General features: G+C 48.4%; 1 protein-coding gene across 9 annotated transcripts in view; it reads left to right on the top strand.

The window, feature by feature from the left end:
* The window catches only part of LOC137420543 (cyclin-J), a 41,647-nt gene that overhangs the window by 5,808 nt on the left and 16,934 nt on the right, over positions 1-18,905 (top strand). For 2 of the 9 annotated variants that reach the window (XM_068105679.2, XM_078772559.1), the window contains exons 2-5: positions 7,297-7,379; positions 13,292-13,502; positions 14,016-14,315; positions 14,813-14,972. In XM_068105679.2, coding sequence (XP_067961780.1) covers positions 7,314-7,379; positions 13,292-13,502; positions 14,016-14,315; positions 14,813-14,972 — 737 coding nt within the window. In that variant the 5' untranslated portion in view covers positions 7,297-7,313. Of the gene's footprint in view, positions 1-7,296; positions 7,380-13,008; positions 13,503-14,015; positions 14,316-14,812; positions 14,973-18,905 lie in introns of those variants that run through there. The other 7 variants (XM_078772560.1, XM_068105681.2, XR_013622524.1 and 4 more) reach the window with 6 other exon arrangements.

Genomic DNA, 18,905 nt, shown 5'->3' with positions numbered 1-18,905 from the left:
CTAATATTCCCATTCCAATCCCCTCTGATGTTTATTCCCTCTAATATTCCCATTCCAATCCCCTCTGATGTTTATTCCCTCTAATATTCCCATTCCAATCCCCTCTGATGTTTATTCCCTCTAATATTCCCATTCCAATCCCCTCTGATGTTTATTCCCTCTAATATTCCCATTCCAATCACCTCTGATGTTTATTCCCTGTGATATTCCCATTCCAATCCCCTCTGATGTTTATTCCCTCTAATATTCCCATTCCAATCCCCTCTGATGTTTATTCCCTCTAATATTCCCATTCCAATCACCTCTGATGTTTATTCCCTCTAATATTCCCATTCCAATCCCCTCTGATGTTTATTCCCTGTGATATTCCCATTCCAATCCCCTCTGTTGTCATTTATTCCCTCTAATATTCCCATTCCAATCCCCTCTGATGTTTATTCCCTGTAATATTCCCATTCCAATCCCCTCTGATGTTTATTCCCTCTAATATTCCCATTCCAATCCCCTCTGATGTTTATACCCTCTAATATTCCCATTCCAATCCCCTCTGATGTTTATTCCCTCTAATATTCCCATTCCAATCCCCTCTGTTGTCATTTATTCCCTCTAATATTCCCATTCCAATCCCCTCTGATGTTTATTCCCTCTAATATTCCCATTCCAATCCCCTCTGATGTTTATTCCCTCTAATATTCCCATTCCAATCCCCTCTGATGTTTATTCCCTGTGATATTCCAATCACCTCTGTTGTTTATTCCCTCTAATATTCCCATTCCAATCCCCTCTGATGTTTATTCCCTCTAATATTCCCATTCCAATCCCCTCTGATGTTTATTCCCTCTAATATTCCCATTCCAATCCCCTCTGATGTTTATTCCCTCTAATATTCCCATTCCAATCCCCTCTGATGTTTATTCCCTCTAATATTCCCATTCCAATCCCCTCTGATGTTTATTCCCTCTAATATTCCCATTCCAATCCCCTCTGTTGTCATTTATTCCCTCTAATATTCCCATTCCAATCCCCTCTGATGTTTATTCCCTCTAATATTCCCATTCCAATCCCCTCTGATGTTTATTCCCTCTAATATTCCCATTCCAATCACCTCTGATGTTTATTCCCTGTAATATTCCCATTCCAATCCCCTCTGATGTTTATTCCCTGTGATATTCCCATTCAAATCCCTTCTGATGTTTATTCCCTGTTATATTCCCATTTCAATCACCTCTGATGTTTATTCCCTGTGATATTCCCATTCCAATCCCCTCTCATGTTTATTCCCTGTGATATTCCCATTCCAATCCCCTCTGATGTTTATTCCCTGTAATATTCCCATTCCAATCCCCTCTGATGTTTATTCCTTGTGATATTCCCATTCCAATCACCTCTGATGTTTATTCCCTGTAATATTCCCATTCCAATTACCTCTGATGTTTATTCCCTGTAATATTCCCATTCCAATCCCCTCTGATGTTTATTCCCTGTGATATTCCCATTCCAATCACCTCTGATGTTTATTCCCTGTGATATTCCCATTCCAATCCCCTCTGATGTTTATTCCCTGTAATATTCCCATTCCAATTACCTCTGATGTTTATTCCCTGTAATATTCCCATTCCAATCCCCTCTGATGTTTATTCCCTCTAATATGCCCATTCCAATCCCCTCTGATGTTTATTCCCTGTGATATTCCCATCCCAATCCCCTCTGATGTTTATTCCCTGTGATATTCCCATTCCAATCCCCTCTGATGTTTATTCCCTGTGATATTCCCATCCCAATCACCTCTGGTGTTATCCTTTATTCCCTGTTGTATTCAAATTCCAATCCCCTTTTTATCATGGATTTCGCTCTTGATTCAAACTTTTACTTATTTTCTCATCAAGTGGTTTGTTAATGAAGAGTAAAGTGCAATATGGTTGGAAGTTTACAACAGTAATTAGGTTAGAATTGGGTACTCTGACCTGGTGAGCTAAGTACAGTCAACTGCGGTAGAGTGTATGATGCGGTTATAGCACAGTTATAGTATGGTTTGAATGCGGCGTAGAGCAAGAATGCAGTTATTGTGCATTCGTTTATTTTGTGCTTCGATCACATTTAGAGCTTGACGTGCAGTTTGAGTGCACCGAGAGGTTATAGTGTGGTTAGAGCACATTTAGAGCTCAATGTGCAGTTTGAGTGCACCTAGAGGTTATAGTGTGGTTAGAGCACATTTAGAGCTTGATGTGCGGTTTGAGTGCACCTATAGGTTATAGTGTGGTTAGAGCACATTTAGAGCTTGATGTGCAGTTTGAGTGCACCGAGAGGTTATGGTGTGGTTTGAGCACATTTAGAGATCGATGTGCAATTTGAGTGCACCTAGAGGTTATAGTGTGGTTAGAGCACATTTAGAGCTCGATGTGCAGTTTGAGTGCATCTGGAGGTTATAGTGTGGATAGAGCTTGATGTGCAGTTTGAGTGCATCTGGAGGTTATAGTGTGGTTAGAGCCAAATGTGCAGTTTGAGTGCACCTAGAGGTTATAGTGTGGTTAGAGCTCAATGTGCAGTTTGAGTGCATCTGGAGGTTATAGTGTGGTTCGAGGTCGATGTGCAGTTTGAGTGCATCTGGAGGTTATAGTGTGGTTAGAGCACATTTAGAGCTCAATGTGCAGTATGAGTGCATCTGGAGGTAATAGTGTGGTTAGAGCTCAATGTGCAGTTTGAGTGCACCTAGAGGTTATAGTGTGGTTAGAGCTCAATGTGCAGTTTGAGTGCATCTGGAGGTTATAGTGTGGTTCGAGCTCGATGTGCATTTTGAGTGCACCGAGAGGTTATAGTTTGGTTGGAGCTCGATGTGCAGTTTGAGTGCATCTGGAGGTTATAGTGTGGTAAGAGCTCAATGTGCAGTTTGAGTGCACCTAGAGGTTATAGTGTGGTTAGAGCTCGATGTGCAGTTTGAGTGCACCTAGAGGTTATAGTGTGGATAGAGCACATTTAGAGCTTGATGTGCAGTTTGAGTGCACCTAGAGGTTATAGTGTGGTTGGAGCACATTTTGGGCTCGATGTGCAGTTTGAGTGCATCTGGAAGTTATAGTGTGGTTCGAGCACATTTAGACCTCGATGTGCAGTTTGAGTGCACCTGGACTACAGCGTGGTTGGAGCACATTTAGAGCTCAATGTGCAGTTTGAGTGCACCTAGAGGTTATAGTGTGGTTAGAGCTTGATGTGCACTTTGAGTGCATCTGGAGGTTGTAGCGTGGTTAGAGCTCAATGTGCAGTTTGAGTGCATCTGGAGGTTATAGTGTGGTTAGAGCACATTTAGAGCTCAATGTGCAGTATGAGTGCATCTGGAGGTAATAGTGTGGTTAGAGCTTGATGTGCAGTTTGAGTGCATCTGGAGGTTGTAGTGTGGTTAGAGTTCAATGTGCAGTTTGAGTGCACCTCGAGGTTACAGCATGGTTAGAGCACATTTGGAGCTCAATGTGCACTGTGCGGTATGAGTGCACCTCGAGGTTATAGTGTGGTTAGAGCTTGATGTGCAGTTTGAGTGCATCTGGAGGTTGTAGCGTGGTTAGAGCTTGATGTGCAGTTTGAGTGCATCTGGAGGTTATAGTGTGGTTAGAGCTCGATGTGCAGTTTGAGTGCATCTGGAGGTTACAGCGTGGTGAGAGCTCAATGTGCAGTTTGTGTGCATCTGGAGGTTATCGTGTGGTTTGAGCGAATTTGAGGTTGTCGTGTGGTTGGAGCAAATATGAGGTTATCGTGTGGTTGGAGCGAATATGAGGTTATCGTGTGGTTGGAGGGAATATGAGGTTATCGTGTGGTTGGAGCAAATATGAGGTGATTGTGTGGTTTGAGCGAATATGAGGTTATCGTGTGGTTGGAGCAAATATGAGGTTATCGTGTGGTTTGAGCGAATATGAGGTTATCGTGTGGTTTGAGCGAATATGAGGTTATCGTGTGGTTTGAGCGAATATGAGGTTATCGTGTGGTTTGAGCGAATATGAGGTCATCGTGTGGTTTGAGCGAATATGAGGTCATCGTGTGGTTTGAGCGAATATGAGGTTATCGTGTGGTTTGAGCGAATATGAGGTTATCGTGTGGTTGGAGCAAATATGAGGTTATCGTGTAATTTGAGCGAATATGAGGTTATCGTGTGGTTTGAGCGAATATGAGGTTATCATGTGGTTTAAGCGAATATGAGGTTATCGTGTGGTTTGTGTGAATATGAGGTTATCGTGTGGTTTGAGCGAATATGAGGGTATCATGTGGTTGGAGCGAATTTGAGGTCATTGTGTGGTTGGAGCGAATATGAGGTTATCATGTGGTTTGAGCGAATATGAGGTTATCGTGTGGTTGGAGCGAATATGAGGTTATCGTGTGGTTTGAGCGAATATGAGGTTATCGTGTGGTTGGAGCGAATATGAGGTTATCGTGTGGTTGGAGCGAATATGAGGTTATCGTGTGGTTTGAGCGAATATGAGGTTATCGTGTGGTTGGAGCGAATATGAGGTTATCGTGTGGTTTGAGCGAATATGAGGTTATCGTGTGGTTTGAGCGAATATGAGGTTATCGTGTGGTTTGAGCGAATATGAGGTTATCGTGTGGTTTGAGCGAATATGAGGTTATCGTGTGGTTTAAGCGAATATGAGGTTATCGTGTGGTTTAAGCGAATATGAGGATATCGTGTGGTTTGAGCCAATATGAGGTTATCGTGTGGTTTGAGCGAATATGAGGTTATCGTGTGGTTTGAGCGAATATGAGGTTATCATGTGGTTTGAACGAATATGAGGTTATCGTGTGGTTGGAGCGAATATGAGGTTATCGTGTGGTTTGAGCGAATATGAGGTTATCGTGTGGTTGGAGCGAATATGAGGTTATCATGTGGTTGGAGCGAATATGAGGTTATCGTGTGGTTGGAGCGAATATGAGGTTATCGTGTGGTTTAAGCGAATATGAGGTTATCGTGTGGTTTGAGCGAATATGAGGTTATCGTGTGGTTTGAGCGAATATGAGGTTATCGTGTGGTTTGAGCGAATATGAGGGTATCGTGTGGTTGGAGCGAATATGAGGGTATCGTGTGGTTGGAGCGAATATGAGGTTATCGTGTGGTTTGAGCGAATATGAGGGTATCGTGTGGTTTCAGCGAATATGAGGGTATCGTGTGGTTGGAGCGAATATGAGGTTATCGTGTGGTTTGAGCGAATATGAGGTTATCGTGTGGTTGGAGCGAATATGAGGTTATCATGTGGTTTGAGCGAATATGAGGTTATCGTGTGGTTTAAGCGAATATGAGGTTATCGTGTGGTTGGAGCGAATATGAGGTTATCGTGTGGTTTGAGCGAATATGAGGTTATCATGTGGTTGGAGCGAATATGAGGTTATCGTGTGGTTGGAGCGAATATGAGGTTATCGTGTCGTTTAAGCGAATATGAGGTTATCGTGTGGTTTGAGCGAATATGAGGTTATCGTGTGGTTTGAGCGAATATGAGGTTATCGTGTGGTTGGAGCGAATATGAGGTTATCGTGTGGTTTGCGCGAATATGAGGTTATCGTGTGGTTTGCGCGAATATGAGGTTATCATGTGGTTTGAGCGAATATGAGGTTATCGTGTGGTTTAAGCGAATATGAGGTTATCGTGTGGTTGGAGCGAATATGAGGTTATCGTGTGGTTGGAGCGAATATGAGGTTATCGTGTGGTTGGAGCGAATATGAGGTTATCGTGTGGTTGGAGCGAATATGAGGTTATCGTGTGGTTGGAGCGAATATGAGGTTATCGTGTGGTTGGAGCGAATATGAGGATATCGTGTGGTTTGAGCGAATATGAGGGTATCGTGTGGTTGGAGCGAATATGAGGTTATCGTGTGGTTGGAGCGAATATGAGGATATCGTGTGGTTTGAGCGAATATGAGGTTATCGTGTGGTTTGAGCGAATATGAGGGTATCGTGTGGTTTGATTGAATATGAGGTTATCGTGTGGTTGGAGCGAATATGAGGTTATCGTGTGGTTTGAGCGAATATGAGGTTATCGTGTGGTTTGAGCGAATATGAGGTTATCGTGTGGTTTGCGCGAATATGAGGTTATCGTGTGGTTTGAGCGAATATGAGGGTATCGTGTGGTTGGAGCGAATTTGAGGTCATCGTGTGGTTGGAGCGAATATGAGGTTATCGTGTGGTTGGAGCGAATATGAGGTTATCGTGTGGTTTGAGCGAATATGAGGTTATCGTGTGGTTTGAGCGAATATGAGGTTATCGTGTGGTTGGAGCGAATATGAGGTTATCGTGTGGTTTGTGCGAATATGAGGTTATCGTGTGGTTGGAGCGAATATGAGGTTATCGTGTGGTTTGAGCGAATATGAGGTTATCGTGTGGTTTGAGCGAATATGAGGTTATCGTGTGGTTTAAGCGAATATGAGGATATCGTGTGGTTTGAGCCAATATGAGGTTATCGTGTGGTTTGAGCGAATATGAGGGTATCGTTTGGTTGGAGCGAATATGAGGTTATCGTGTGGTTTGAGCGAATATGAGGTTATCGTGTGGTTGGAGCGAATATGAGGTTATCATGTGGTTTGAGCGAATATGAGGTTATCGTGTGGTTTAAGCGAATATGAGGTTATCGTGTGGTTTGAGCGAATATGAGGTTATCGTGTGGTTTGAGCGAATATGAGGTTATCGTGTGGTTTGAGCGAATATGAGGTTATCGTGTGGTTTGAGCGAATATGAGGTTATCGTGTGGTTTGAGCGAATATGAGGTTATCGTGTGGTTGGAGCGAATATGAGGTTATCGTGTGGTTGGAGCGAATATGAGGTTATCGTGTGGTTGGAGCGAATATGAGGTTATCGTGTGGTTTGAGCGAATATGAGGTTATCGTGTGGTTGGAGCGAATATGAGGTTATCGTGTGGTTGGAGCGAATATGAGGTTATCGTGTGGTTGGAGCGAATATGAGGGTATCGTGTGGTTGGAGCGAATATGAGGTTATCGTGTGGTTGGAGCGAATATGAGGTTATCGTGTGGTTGGAGCGAATATGAGGTTATCGTGTGGTTGGAGCAAATTTGGAGGTCAATGTGTGGTCAAAGTGAACCGTAGTTTTAATCTGCTTGTGAAGGTTCATCTTGTGAGGAGTGGTGGTGGTGATGATGATGGTGGTGGTCGTGGTGGTGGTGGTGGTGGTCGTGGTGGTGGTGGTGGTGGTGGTGGTGCTTCAGTTAGTTATTTTTATTGGAATTTTGTTGAATGATCCACAAGACAGAAGCTTTTATTGTGTTCATTGATTTGATTTACTCTACAGTAACAGGGAATGATGTAAATCCACAGGAAGTGACATTTACTGGATGGCTCATCAGCACTGGTGGACACAGACCCTGGCTACAGACAACTACCGATGGTTGTGTGAACAGGTAAGCATTCCAAAGCGTGCAGGTATTGAATGTATCGTGCATGAGGGTGGGGATGTGTGTGACAGATTTGTTGCCAATCCAGGTTTTTCACGGTAAAATTATTGGTACATCCTTGTGCTGGGTAAAGTAATCAGGTGGGAATTCGTAAAGCCATTTCCTCCTCATCCTCTCCCAATTTTAACGTGACAATTCCTACCTGTTCTCCTCCACCCAGTGATCCTCCCCCCTTCCCCTGCCCCTCTCCCCCCTGCCCGATCTCTATACCTGCCGTGCGTAGTGCCATAGCCTCTATCTGCCGTCGAAGGGGCGATGTGCCAGGTATGCTGCGAAGGGTTAACCCGCTCTTTCCCCATTCGTGCGAGAAGGGCCCGTGCTAGAATCTGGTCCTGGTCCGTCCTGCTGGAGCGATCCGTGTGGTTAGTGCTTTATAACCATCATGGAAAGTGAGTTGCGATTCGTGGTGTTTTTACCCTCTTGGGTGCGAGGTGCGGTTAATGGTTTATTTACAGCTTTGGGAGCGAGGTTTTTAAACGTTATTATTTACAGTATCGAGGCTGATGGAAGAGCAAGGTAGAACTGATGGTCCAAACGTCCTATTTGAGATCGAGGGCCTGTGGCCATTGCTGAGAGAGGAGCAGAAGCATGTCCATAGTTGAGGGACTGGGGCGGAAACCATACTGATGTTGAGCAATCGGTCTGTTTGTAAACAGGAAATACTTGACATCAGCAGAAATGGTGGATTGCGTGAGTTTGCTTTTAATTGTAAGTAACTCACCGGTCTGTAGTTGCTCGGATCTGTTACATCTTCTCTGTGGATGGGAGTGATGTGTGATGATTTCCTTGCAGAGAGGAGGCCAAAGGAGAAAGCCAGGCTGAATAAGGCACAAAGAGGGAAGGCGAGAACGGTGCAGCAGGGTTTGAGAACAAGGGCACTGATGCCCTCGGAGGCCATCGCCGAAGCAGAGTGAAGGACAAAACCTTCCCTAAGTTATCGGGTGAGAAAGACGCATAATGCAGCAGACAGTGGGTATGTTGGGGTTAGATGAGGACAGAGCGTGATGGGTCGGGTACACAATGTTTGGAGGCAAACACAGTTTAGATATCGTGTGTTGTCTCAGGCATAGCTTGCAGTCATGACATTTGAGTTGAGTGATGCGATGGGGGGAGTGTACATAAGAGAGAGACTTTACAAGGTACCACCATGACCTGGGAGAGGGAAACTGGCTGGAGAGTTCATCTTTGACATGTGCAAGATTATGTTTTCTGGAGATATGGCACACACTTGCTACGAGCTTACGGAATGAATGAAAGTTACCCTCTGTCAGGTTAGGTTGAGAAAGCAAACCGCTTGACAACAGGCACAACCCCACATGATGCATTGTACCGGGGTCTAGACCCAAGAGGATGAATAGGAAAGTCACGGACAGGATGGGGTAAACCGGGTGCATGAGCTGCGGTTTGGGGTGTATTTACAGTCGTGGGAGGGATGTGCTCTTTTTTGTATGCACATGATCGAGGCTCGTAGAAGAGTTCGAGTAGAAAGGAAGGGAACAGAATGTAAAGGGCAAACACCAACAGGAGAGTAGAAGTGAGAGTGAGGTCAAGGATATGGGGGGGGGGAGGACATATGGGATGAATAAGCTACACACAAACTGAATGAAACACAGCAAGAAGACGAAGGGGGAGAGAGGGGATGAAACAGAAAAGGAAGAAACCAACTACCAAACGAAAATACATGCGAGAGAGAGGGGAAAAGTCACAATAAGCTGGAAAATGGGAGTATTTGGGAACGGGGTCATTTGGAGGAGAAGAGATCATGTGTATGAATGGAGGTAGAGGTGAACAGCTGTATTGAAATCCTGGAGAGAAGAATGGTACACAACAGACTCAGGAAGTGGGCTCCACTGGTGAGAGAAAATAGGAACAAATGAGTGGAGAACAGTGAGCCTGGATTTTGGGATTTTAAAAAGACATTCCAAGTGTTGGACCAGTTCCTAATTCTATCAAGATCTGCAGAGAAGGATGAGCTTACCGGCTCCCCGTCTGAAGGTTGGAAAGTCATACGGAAGAGGGGAATCGTCAGCAAAGACAAAAGTGGGATTTTCCAGGGAATGAGAAAGAAAGAAAATTGACGATTAGGGACTAAACTGGGACCAAGACCCTGCCTTTTTTATTTTTATGTTGGAGGCTCCAGGCACGGACTATATAGCCCTCATTGATGCCAGGCCTTAAATAAAAGAGAAGAAAAGTGTGTGATGTTTGTTTGCAAGAAAGACAGATTGAAGCCCGGTAACCATAGTTTGAGTGAGACAGAAAGTAAGACCAGCAATCCTGACACGGAGAGTGTAAGATGGTTCCGGGCACCACCAACGCTACCAAGTCAGGACGGTAGTACCACCCTGGGAGGTTGCTGTCTACAACCTACTACCTAAAATCAGGCGCACACCAGCCTTGACAGGGAGTGGAGAGGAGATGAGAGGATCCCGTTAAGAGCTACACCATGAAATAGGAGTAGAGTAAGTCCATGATTTATGAGAGGAGATAGCCTTGGATGCCATGCGCAGAGTTTGGAGATCAAGGTGGGGCGCCCCACTGTATCAAATGTCCAGAGAAACGGACCTGGTATCATGTCTGAGATTGAGGCCTTCCTTGTTGGGACATTATAAGCAGCATGTCCAGGGAAGAATTATCAGGTCTGAAACCGAACTGATTTTGTGAAATCATTCTGTTGGAGAAAAGGAAGGATTTGATATTAATTGCAATGATAGGTTCCATGACATGGCTCATAATTTGAAGCAAGCTCATAGGCCTGTAGTTAGGGGGATTCGTTTTTGCACCATTTTTTGTGTATTGTTGTCAGGAAGTGATATTGCAGTGATGGAAACTGACCCAAAGAGAATGATCGAGTGAACAGAGCAAAAAGAGGATTAGCAAGAGCAGCAGAGCAGTTTTTTTTAGGACATGTGCACTGATGCCATTTGTACCTGTTGCAGAAATGGAATCGAGGTTTGCCAGAAACCTCTCCACCTTCTCAAGTACAAAAGACAATATCCAGGATCAGTTGAATATGACTGAGTAGGGTGGGCACCAAAAACGAGGACTTGGGTACACAATATTTGTGAGGAAATACATAAATGAGGATGGCGGCCTTCCCTTGAGCAGAGTCACCTGTTGTGTCAGCTGTTCAGGGGTTGCTTACCGTTGTGGGAACAAGGTGTGGTTAGTGGTATGTTTAACACCATGGGAGGAAATTGCTGGTGTTTGTTTCCATGGCCGCGATCTACATTTGCAGGTGATGTGTTAACTGGGTCTCTGGCATGTGCCACAGAGATGGGAGCGCCGGGTCTCACGCTCGCTCGCGCCGCGGATTCGGGAGCGCCTGGTACCCTCACTCGCGCCGTGGATTCGGGAGCGCCTGGTCCCTCGCTTGTGCCGTGGAGTCTGGAGTGCCTGGTCCCTCGCTTGCGCCGTGGAGTGTGGAGCACCTGGTCCCTCGCTCGCGCCACGGAGTCGGGAGCGCCTGGTCCCTCGCTCGTGCCGCGGAGTCGGGAGCACCTGGTCCCTCGCTTGTGCTGCGGAGTCGGGAGCGCCTGGACCCTCGCTCGCGCCGTGGAATCGGGAGCGCCAGGTCCCTCGCTCGCTCGCGCCGCGGAGTCGGGAGCGCCTGGTCCCTCGCTCGCTCCGCGGAGTCGGGAGCGCCTGGTCCCTCGCTCGCGCCACGGAGTTGGGAGCGCCTGGTCCCTCGCTCGCGCCGCGGAGTCGGGAGCGCCTGGACCCTCGCTCGCACCGCGGAGTCGGGAGCGCCTGGTCCCTCGCTCGCGCCGCAGAGTCGGGAGCGCCTGGTCCCTCGCTCGCGCCGCGGAGTCGGGAGCGCCTGGTCCCTCGCTCGTTCCGCGGAGTCGGGAGTGCCTGGTCCCTCGCTCGTTCCGCGGAGTCGGGAGCGCCTGGTCCCTCGCTCGCGCTGCGGAGTCGGGAGCGCCTGGACCCTCGCTCGCGCCGTGGAATCGGGAGCGCCTGGTCCCTCGCTCGTTCCGCGGAGTCGGGAGCGCCTGGTCCCTCGCTCGTGCCGCGGAGTCGGGAGCGCCTGGTCCCTCGCTCGCGCTGCGGAGTCGGGAGCGCCTGGACCCTCGCTCGCGCCGTGGAATCGGGAGCGCCAGGTCCCTCGCTCGCGCCGCGGAGTCGGGAGCGCCTGGTCCCTCGCTCGCGCCACAGAGTCGGGAGCACCTGGTCCCTCGCTCGTGCCGCGGAGTCGGGAGCGCCTGGGGACTCGCTCGCTCCGCAGAGTCGGGAGCGCCTGGTCCCTCGCTCGCGCCGCGGAGTCGGGAGCGCCTGGTCCCTCGCTCGCGCCGCGGAGTCGGGAGCGCCTGGTCCCTCGCTCGCGCCGCGGAGTCGGGAGCGCCTGGTCCCTCGCTCATGCCGCGGAGTCGGGAGCGCCTGGTCCCTCGCTCGCGCCGCGGAGTCAAGAGCGCCTGGTCCCTCGCTCGTGCCGAGGAGTCGGGAGCGCCTGGTCCCTCGCTCGCGCCGCAGAGTCGGGTCGCCTGGTCCCTCGCTCGCGCCGTGGAGTCGGGAGCGCCTGGTCCCTCGCTCGCGCCGTGGAGTCGGGAGCGCCTGGTCCCTCGCTCGCGCCGTGGAGTCGGGAGCGCCTGGTCCCTCGCTCGCGTCGTGGAGTCGGGAGCGCCTGGTCCCTCGCTCGCGCCGCGGAGTCGGGAGCGCCTGGTCCCTCGCTCGCCCCGCGGAGTCGGGAGCGCCTGGTACCTCGCTCGCGCCACGGAGTCGGGAGCGCCTGGTCCCTCACGCCGTGGAGTCGGGAGCGCCTGGTCCCTCGCTCGCGCCGTGGAGTCGGGAGTGCCTGGTCCCTCGCTCGCGCCGCGGAGTTGGGAGTGAGTGGTCCCTCGCTCGCGTCGCGGAGTCGGGAGCGCCTGGTCCCTCGCTCACGCCGCGGAGTCGGGAGCACCTGGTCCCTCGCTCGCGCCACGGAGTCGGGAGCGCCTGGGACCTCGCTCGTGCCGTGGAGTCGGGGACCCCTGGTGCCTCGCTCGTGCCGAGGAGTCGGGAGCGCCTGGTCCCTCGCTCGCGCCGCAGAGTCGGGTCGCCTGGTCCCTCGCTCGCGCCGTGGAGTCGGGAGCACCTGGTCCCTCGCTCGCGCCGCGGAGTCGGGAGCGCCTGGTCCCTCGCTCGCGCCGTGGAGTCGGGAGCGCCTGGTCCCTCGCTCGCGCCGTGGAGTCGGGAGCGCCTGGTCCCTCGCTCGCGCCGCGGAGTCGGGAGCGCCTGGTCCCTCGCTCGCCCCGCGGAGTCGGGAGCGCCTGGTCCCTCGCTTGCGCCACGGAGTCGGGAGCGCCTGGTCCCTCACGCCGTGGAGTCGGGAGCGCCTGGTCCCTCGCTCGCGCCGTGGAGTCGGGAGTGCCTGGTCCCTCGCTCGCGCCGCGGAGTTGGGAGTGACTGGTCCCTCGCTCGCGTCGCGGAGTCGGGAGCGCCTGGTCCCTCGCTCGCGCCGCGGAGTCGGGAGCACCTGGTCCCTCGCTCGCGCCGCGGAGTCGAGCGCCTGGGACCTCGCGCCGCGGAGTCGGGGACCCCTGGTGCCTTGCTCGTGCCGCGGAGTCAGGGGCGCCTGGTCCCTCGCTCGCTCGTGCTGCGGATGTGGGGGCTTATCTGCTCGATGAAATGCTTTTACCTCCCCCCACCAATCAAACCCCCTTTCTACTTGTATATCAGCAGTCTGGCTTTTCCCACCATTATTTTGGCACCTCCGGATGGCACCGTTCGGCACCGCTGCCTCTGCCGTAGTCAATTGTAATCATTTTCATAGTTTGCTTTGTGTTCATGTTTTGACTGTTCTCTTCTTGAGCAGAAGTCGATGCTGTAGACAAACCGGTTCGATCGCAGCTCACCTGAGATGTACTGTTTTCCCACAGGAGGGTCGTCTCCCTCCTTTTCTCGCACGTTCTCCACAGCTGTGCCTGCGCCGATGCCTTACCGATTGGATTGCTACGCTCGGGCAGCAGTTGCATCTCGGATCCATCACTCGCCATCTTGCTGTTCTGATGCTGGATCTCTTCATGGAGAGACACGATGTTCCTCCCACACAGCTGTTGGCAACAGCCCTTAGCTGCCTTGTAATTGCCTGTATGGTTCTTGGTCATGGGAAAAATGTGGTGGCCCACAAGTTGTTTAACTCGTACCCGAATAATCAAGTGCAAATTATTATTTAAAAATGTAATATATGTTTTCCAAGCAGTTTGAGGTTGTTGTCGCATCAATTATTGAAATCGGAGGCAATCTTTCATTCCAACTGGGAAATGCGTGGAAACCGAGGCAAACGATGAAGACGTTTAATATTTCTATCTTTTTCACACATTTTACACGAGTGTATATTTTGATGTTTTGACAAATACATTGTAAGTTTGGATTTAATGAGCAAGATTTACCAAAGCAAAAATGCTTGTTCTTAAAATGTGTGGTCTTTAAAATAACTTTACAGAAAACAAAGGATAATGTTGGAACCGCAAGCAAACTTTTGGGCCACCATAGATGCAGAGTTTCTGTAACTTGGCCTTTTTCGCCACATTTTGTGATGAACCCAAAACGAGCTCACTAGTGTCAATATGTCCTTTACCCTCTATCCATTTATTTCTTCAGGTAAGTTTGAAGAATGTGAAGAACACATCCCGCGACGAAAGACTTTGGCCGAAGTGCTGAATGTGTGTTTGCCCGGAGTGAGCGTGGAACATTTGTTGGGCAGAGATGTGATGTTGCAAACCGAGATGCAGGTGTTGGCGGGACTGAGCTGGGCCTTGTTCCTGCCAACGGCGGCACATTTTTCGGACTATTTCCTCACGTTGGCTTTGCACGAAGTGTCATTCCCATCTCACCAAGGACGTGACAAACAGCTTCACCTGCGAAGGTACACAAGTTACTTTCTGGAGCTGTCCTTACAAGGTACACATAAATGAAAAAAACGAGGTGTGTGTGTATGTGCATGTGCATACTTGTGTGTGTGTGTATGTGCATGTGCATACGTGTGTGTGTGTGTGTGTGTGTGTGTGTGTGTGTGTGTGTGTGTGTGTGTGTGTGTGTGTGTGTGTGTGTGTGTGTGTGTGTGTGTGTGTGTGTGTGTGTGTATGTATGTGCATACATGTGTGTGTGTGCATGTGCATACGTGTGTGTGTGTGTGTGTGTGTGTGTGTGTGTGTGTGTGTGTGTGTGTGTGTGTGTGTGTGTGCATGTGCATACGTGTGTGTGTGTGTGTGTGTGTGTGTGCATGTGCATACATATGTGTGTGTGTGTGTGTGTGTGTGTATATACGTGTGTGTGTGTGTGTGCAGTAGACGTGTACCTGTATATGTGCAGGCCACCTTTGTAATTTGCATGTTTGCATCATTATTGCTGAATAGTTTGGTTTTTAATGCAGATCACGGTGTTTCTTGTGATTTCAGATCACCGTCATCTCAACTTCCCGCCATCATTGGTTGCAGCAGCTTGTGTTTCTGCTGCGAGGATGTGCGTGCGCCTACCACCCACATGGCCGGGTCAGTTACAGCAGCTCATTGGCTACAACCTCCAACAACTTCTCCCATGCGTGGAACTACTTATAAGGTTGAAACATCATTTTATTCAATGCACAGCATGTTTCAAAAGAGCAGAATCATCGAGATATTTATTTTACAATTTTATAATAACAACTACCCATTATCCCACACGTGTATAATAACAACTACCCATTATCCCACACGTGTATAATAACAACTACCCATTATCCCGCACGTGTATCATAACAACTACCCATTATCCCGCGCTTGTATAATAACAACTACCCATTATCCCGCACGTGTATAATAACAACTACCCATTATGCCGCACTTGTATAATAACAACTACCCATTATCCCGCACGTGTATAATAACAACTACCCATTATCCCGCACGTGTATAATAACAACTACCCATTATCCCACACGTGTATAATAACAACTACCCATTATCCCGCACGTGTATAATAACAACTACCCGTTATCCCGCACGTGTATAATAACAACTACCCGTTATTCCGCACGTGTATAATAACAACTACCCATTATCCCGCACTTGTATAATAACAACTACCCATTATCCCGCACTTGCATAATAACAACTACCCATTATCCCGCACTTGCATAATAACAACTACCCATTATCCCGCACTTGTATAATAACAACTACCCATTATCCCACACATGTATAATAACAACTACCCATTATCCCGCACGTGTATAATAACTACCCATTATCCCGCACGTGTATAATAACAACTACCCATTATCCCGCACTTGTATAATAACAACTACCCATTATCCCGCACGTGTATAATAACAACTACCCATTATCCCGCACTTGTATAATAACAACTACCCATTATCCCGCACGTGTATAATAACAACTGCCCATTATCCCGCACTTGCATAATAACAACTACCCATTATCCCGCACTTCTGCTTTCTCAACAATGGATGGAGGTCCTCAACACCAAACAGGAAATTAGAGCTGTCTCCCTTGACATTTCACGTGTCTTCGATACGGTCTGGCACCCTGCTCTGCTCACCAAACTCTCCTCTTTTGGTATCCATGGAAATCTCCACGCATGGCTGGCGGACTTCCTCTCTGGTCGTAGTCAACGTGTGGCCCTGAATGGGTTTCTCTCATCTCCTGTTCCTGTTCAGGCTGGAGTTCCCCAAGGTAGTGTTCTGGGCCCTGTGCTTTTTCTGGTCTTCATCAATGATCTCTCTGACTCTCTTGAAAATCCTCTCTATCTCTTTGCTGACGACTCTACTCTCTGTCGCTCCATTCCTCATCCCTCAGATCGGCAGTCTGCAGCCTCCTCACTCTCTGCAGACCTGGACAAAATCACAGACTGGTCAAACAAGTGGAACATGTCTTTCAATCCTGACAAATCTCACACTCTTACAATGTCTCTCCGAAAGGACCGACTGGACAACCCTCCCATCTACTTTCTCAACAATCCTCTCCAAGAAGTTCTGTCGCTCAAGCTTTTGGGTCTCACTATCTGCCATGATCTTTCTTGGGAAAACCACATTTCCTAGCTGGCCTCCAAAGCCAGTCGCCGACTGGGCATCCTCCGTCGTGCGAAGTCCGTCCTTGGCACACCTGAGCTCCTCACCACATACAAGGCTTTCATCCGCAGCTCAATGGAATACTGTTCTCCCCTCTGGGCTGATGCTCCTGCCTCACACCTTGCTCGGCTTCACGCTGTTGAGGCCAAAGCTTTCAGAATCATTGGAATCTCCTGCGATGTAGTCAACTCCGAGGGCCTTTCACTCACTCACCGCAGGCAGGTTGGTGGTCTTTCTGTCTTCTACCGACTCCTCTCCGGCCTTGCTCCCCCAGCTCTCTCTGTGCTCTGTCCCCCCAATATTCCTTCAGGTCGCACAAGATCTGCCTGCAACCCTCTTATGGTTAAACTGCCAAAGTCTCGGCTCTCTGCTCACCCTCACTCTTTCATTCCCCTTTTCTCCCGCCTCTGGAACAAACTCCCCCACTCCCTTCAATCCCACTCCTCCCTCCAGGTCTTTAAAACAGCTGTTCACCACCATCTCTTATCTTCCCCCATCGAAAACCTTGATATTTTCTACCCCCGGTAATTCACCCCAGAGTCCTTGCAGTGTTCATATGTTTTATTCCTCTCCCACCTCCCCCCAAGTCCTCCCGATGTCCCTGCTCTCAAATGTTGTGTTTGTGTCCTTCCCCCTCTTCCCCCTCTCTTTTGTGTCCTTCCCCCTCTCTCCCCATCTTGTCTGCCGCTCCCCTTGTTTTTTGTGTTTTCTGTGTCGGTTTGTCTTTTTGTGTGATTAATGTTAGCTCCTTCACGAGCCTCGATCTTGTATACAAAAAAAAAAAAAAAAAAAACTTGTATAATAACAACTACCCATTATCCCGCACGTGTATAATAACAACTACCCGTTATCCCGCACGTGTATAATAACAACTACCCATTATCCCGCACGTGTATAATAACTACCCATTATCCCGCACTTGTATAATAACAACTACCCATTATCCCGCACGTGTATAATAACAACTACCCATTATCCCACACGTGTATAATAACAACTACCCATTATCCTGCACTTATATAATAACAACTACCCATTATCCCGCACGTGTATAATAACAACTACCCATTATCCCGCACGTGTATAATAACAACTACCCATTGTCCCGCACTTGTATAATAACAACTACCCATTATCCCGCACGTGTATAATAACAACTACCCATTATCCCGCACTTGAATAATAACAACTACCCATTATCCCGCACTTGTATAATAACAACTACCCATTATGCCGCACTTGAAAGGCTTCTCACAAATAATATTTGCAATGATTTCTGGCAGTTGTGAAAGCTGATTGGTTCACTCTGCCTTTCGGACGTCAGTCGATGATGGAGGAACTTTTTAATTGGAATTAAATGTTTTATTTTGAATGTTGTAGATTGTAGAACATGAATCAGAACCTGCAGTTTAGAAGGACTTTGGTTCTGAATTTTGCGAATCATACGGAATGTCGTCCCGATCATGGATGCGCACTCGTGGTAAAGCAATTGCTTCAGTCTCCCTGGCAGTGAAACAAAAGTGGAAATCATACCAAAGAGAAAGCTGTTTTCAGGGATGTCATAATGGACAAACAGGTACAAATAACTAATGAGACGGTGTAAAAGACGGTGCATCAACGGCGGTAAACTTCCGAATAAATGGTTTGTTCGGGGGTTTTTTTTCTACAGCCTTTAAAACTTTTATTTAACTTCAGTCAAATTATATACAGGTGGTGGACAAAAAAATGGAAGCAGCTGGGTAAATGAGGGACACCAGGAATATTGAAAGCTACGGCTCCCCCACATATGTGGTCCATGTGTTATTTAAGCCAATAGCATCCCAGCATGCTTAGGGTCATATCTAAAAATGCTGCACAGGCCTAGTTGCCTCTAATTATGGCTGTCAGGGCTGAAAGAAGAGACCCCTTTGACTTTGTAAGAAGGGGTGGTTATTGGAATGTGTTTGGCAGGAGCTTCAGTGACAAACACAGCTCAACACGCCGATGTCTATGGTGTCTATGCTCAACGACGGGCCGTGGTGTCTGGTGATGTCGGCAATGGAACTCCAAGGGAAAGACATCGTCAACAACAGTGGGTGGAAGCGCATACTCCAGGATTGTGATATCTGTGCATTGATTAATTTGAAGTGAAAGGCAAAGCAGACCTGCAACTGTCAGATATATTGACTGCAGCTCTCAACCTGGGGCTTGAGCAAACGGTTTCATGAACGGTCCGCCGACGACTCCACAGAGTGGGATACCATTGTCTGGTTTCAGTGCACGAACTGCTCATCGCACCTGGCATTGCACATTTTTGAGTCCAGTGGTGCAAAGAGAACATCTTTGTTTCGTGCATCTTTTTCCCAAAGATCGTTCTAAAATCGTCAGTTCCTCCATGAAGAGTTTACAGAACGTTCATCTCTGGACTGTTCCATTCGACCCAT

This window comes from Myxine glutinosa, chromosome 2 (genome assembly GCF_964187855.1).
Source record: "Myxine glutinosa chromosome 2, kmMyxGlut1.1, whole genome shotgun sequence".
Taxonomy (NCBI): domain Eukaryota; kingdom Metazoa; phylum Chordata; class Myxini; order Myxiniformes; family Myxinidae; genus Myxine; species Myxine glutinosa.
Note: the sequence above shows the minus strand (reverse complement) of the source record. Positions and strands in the feature narration are given on the sequence as shown.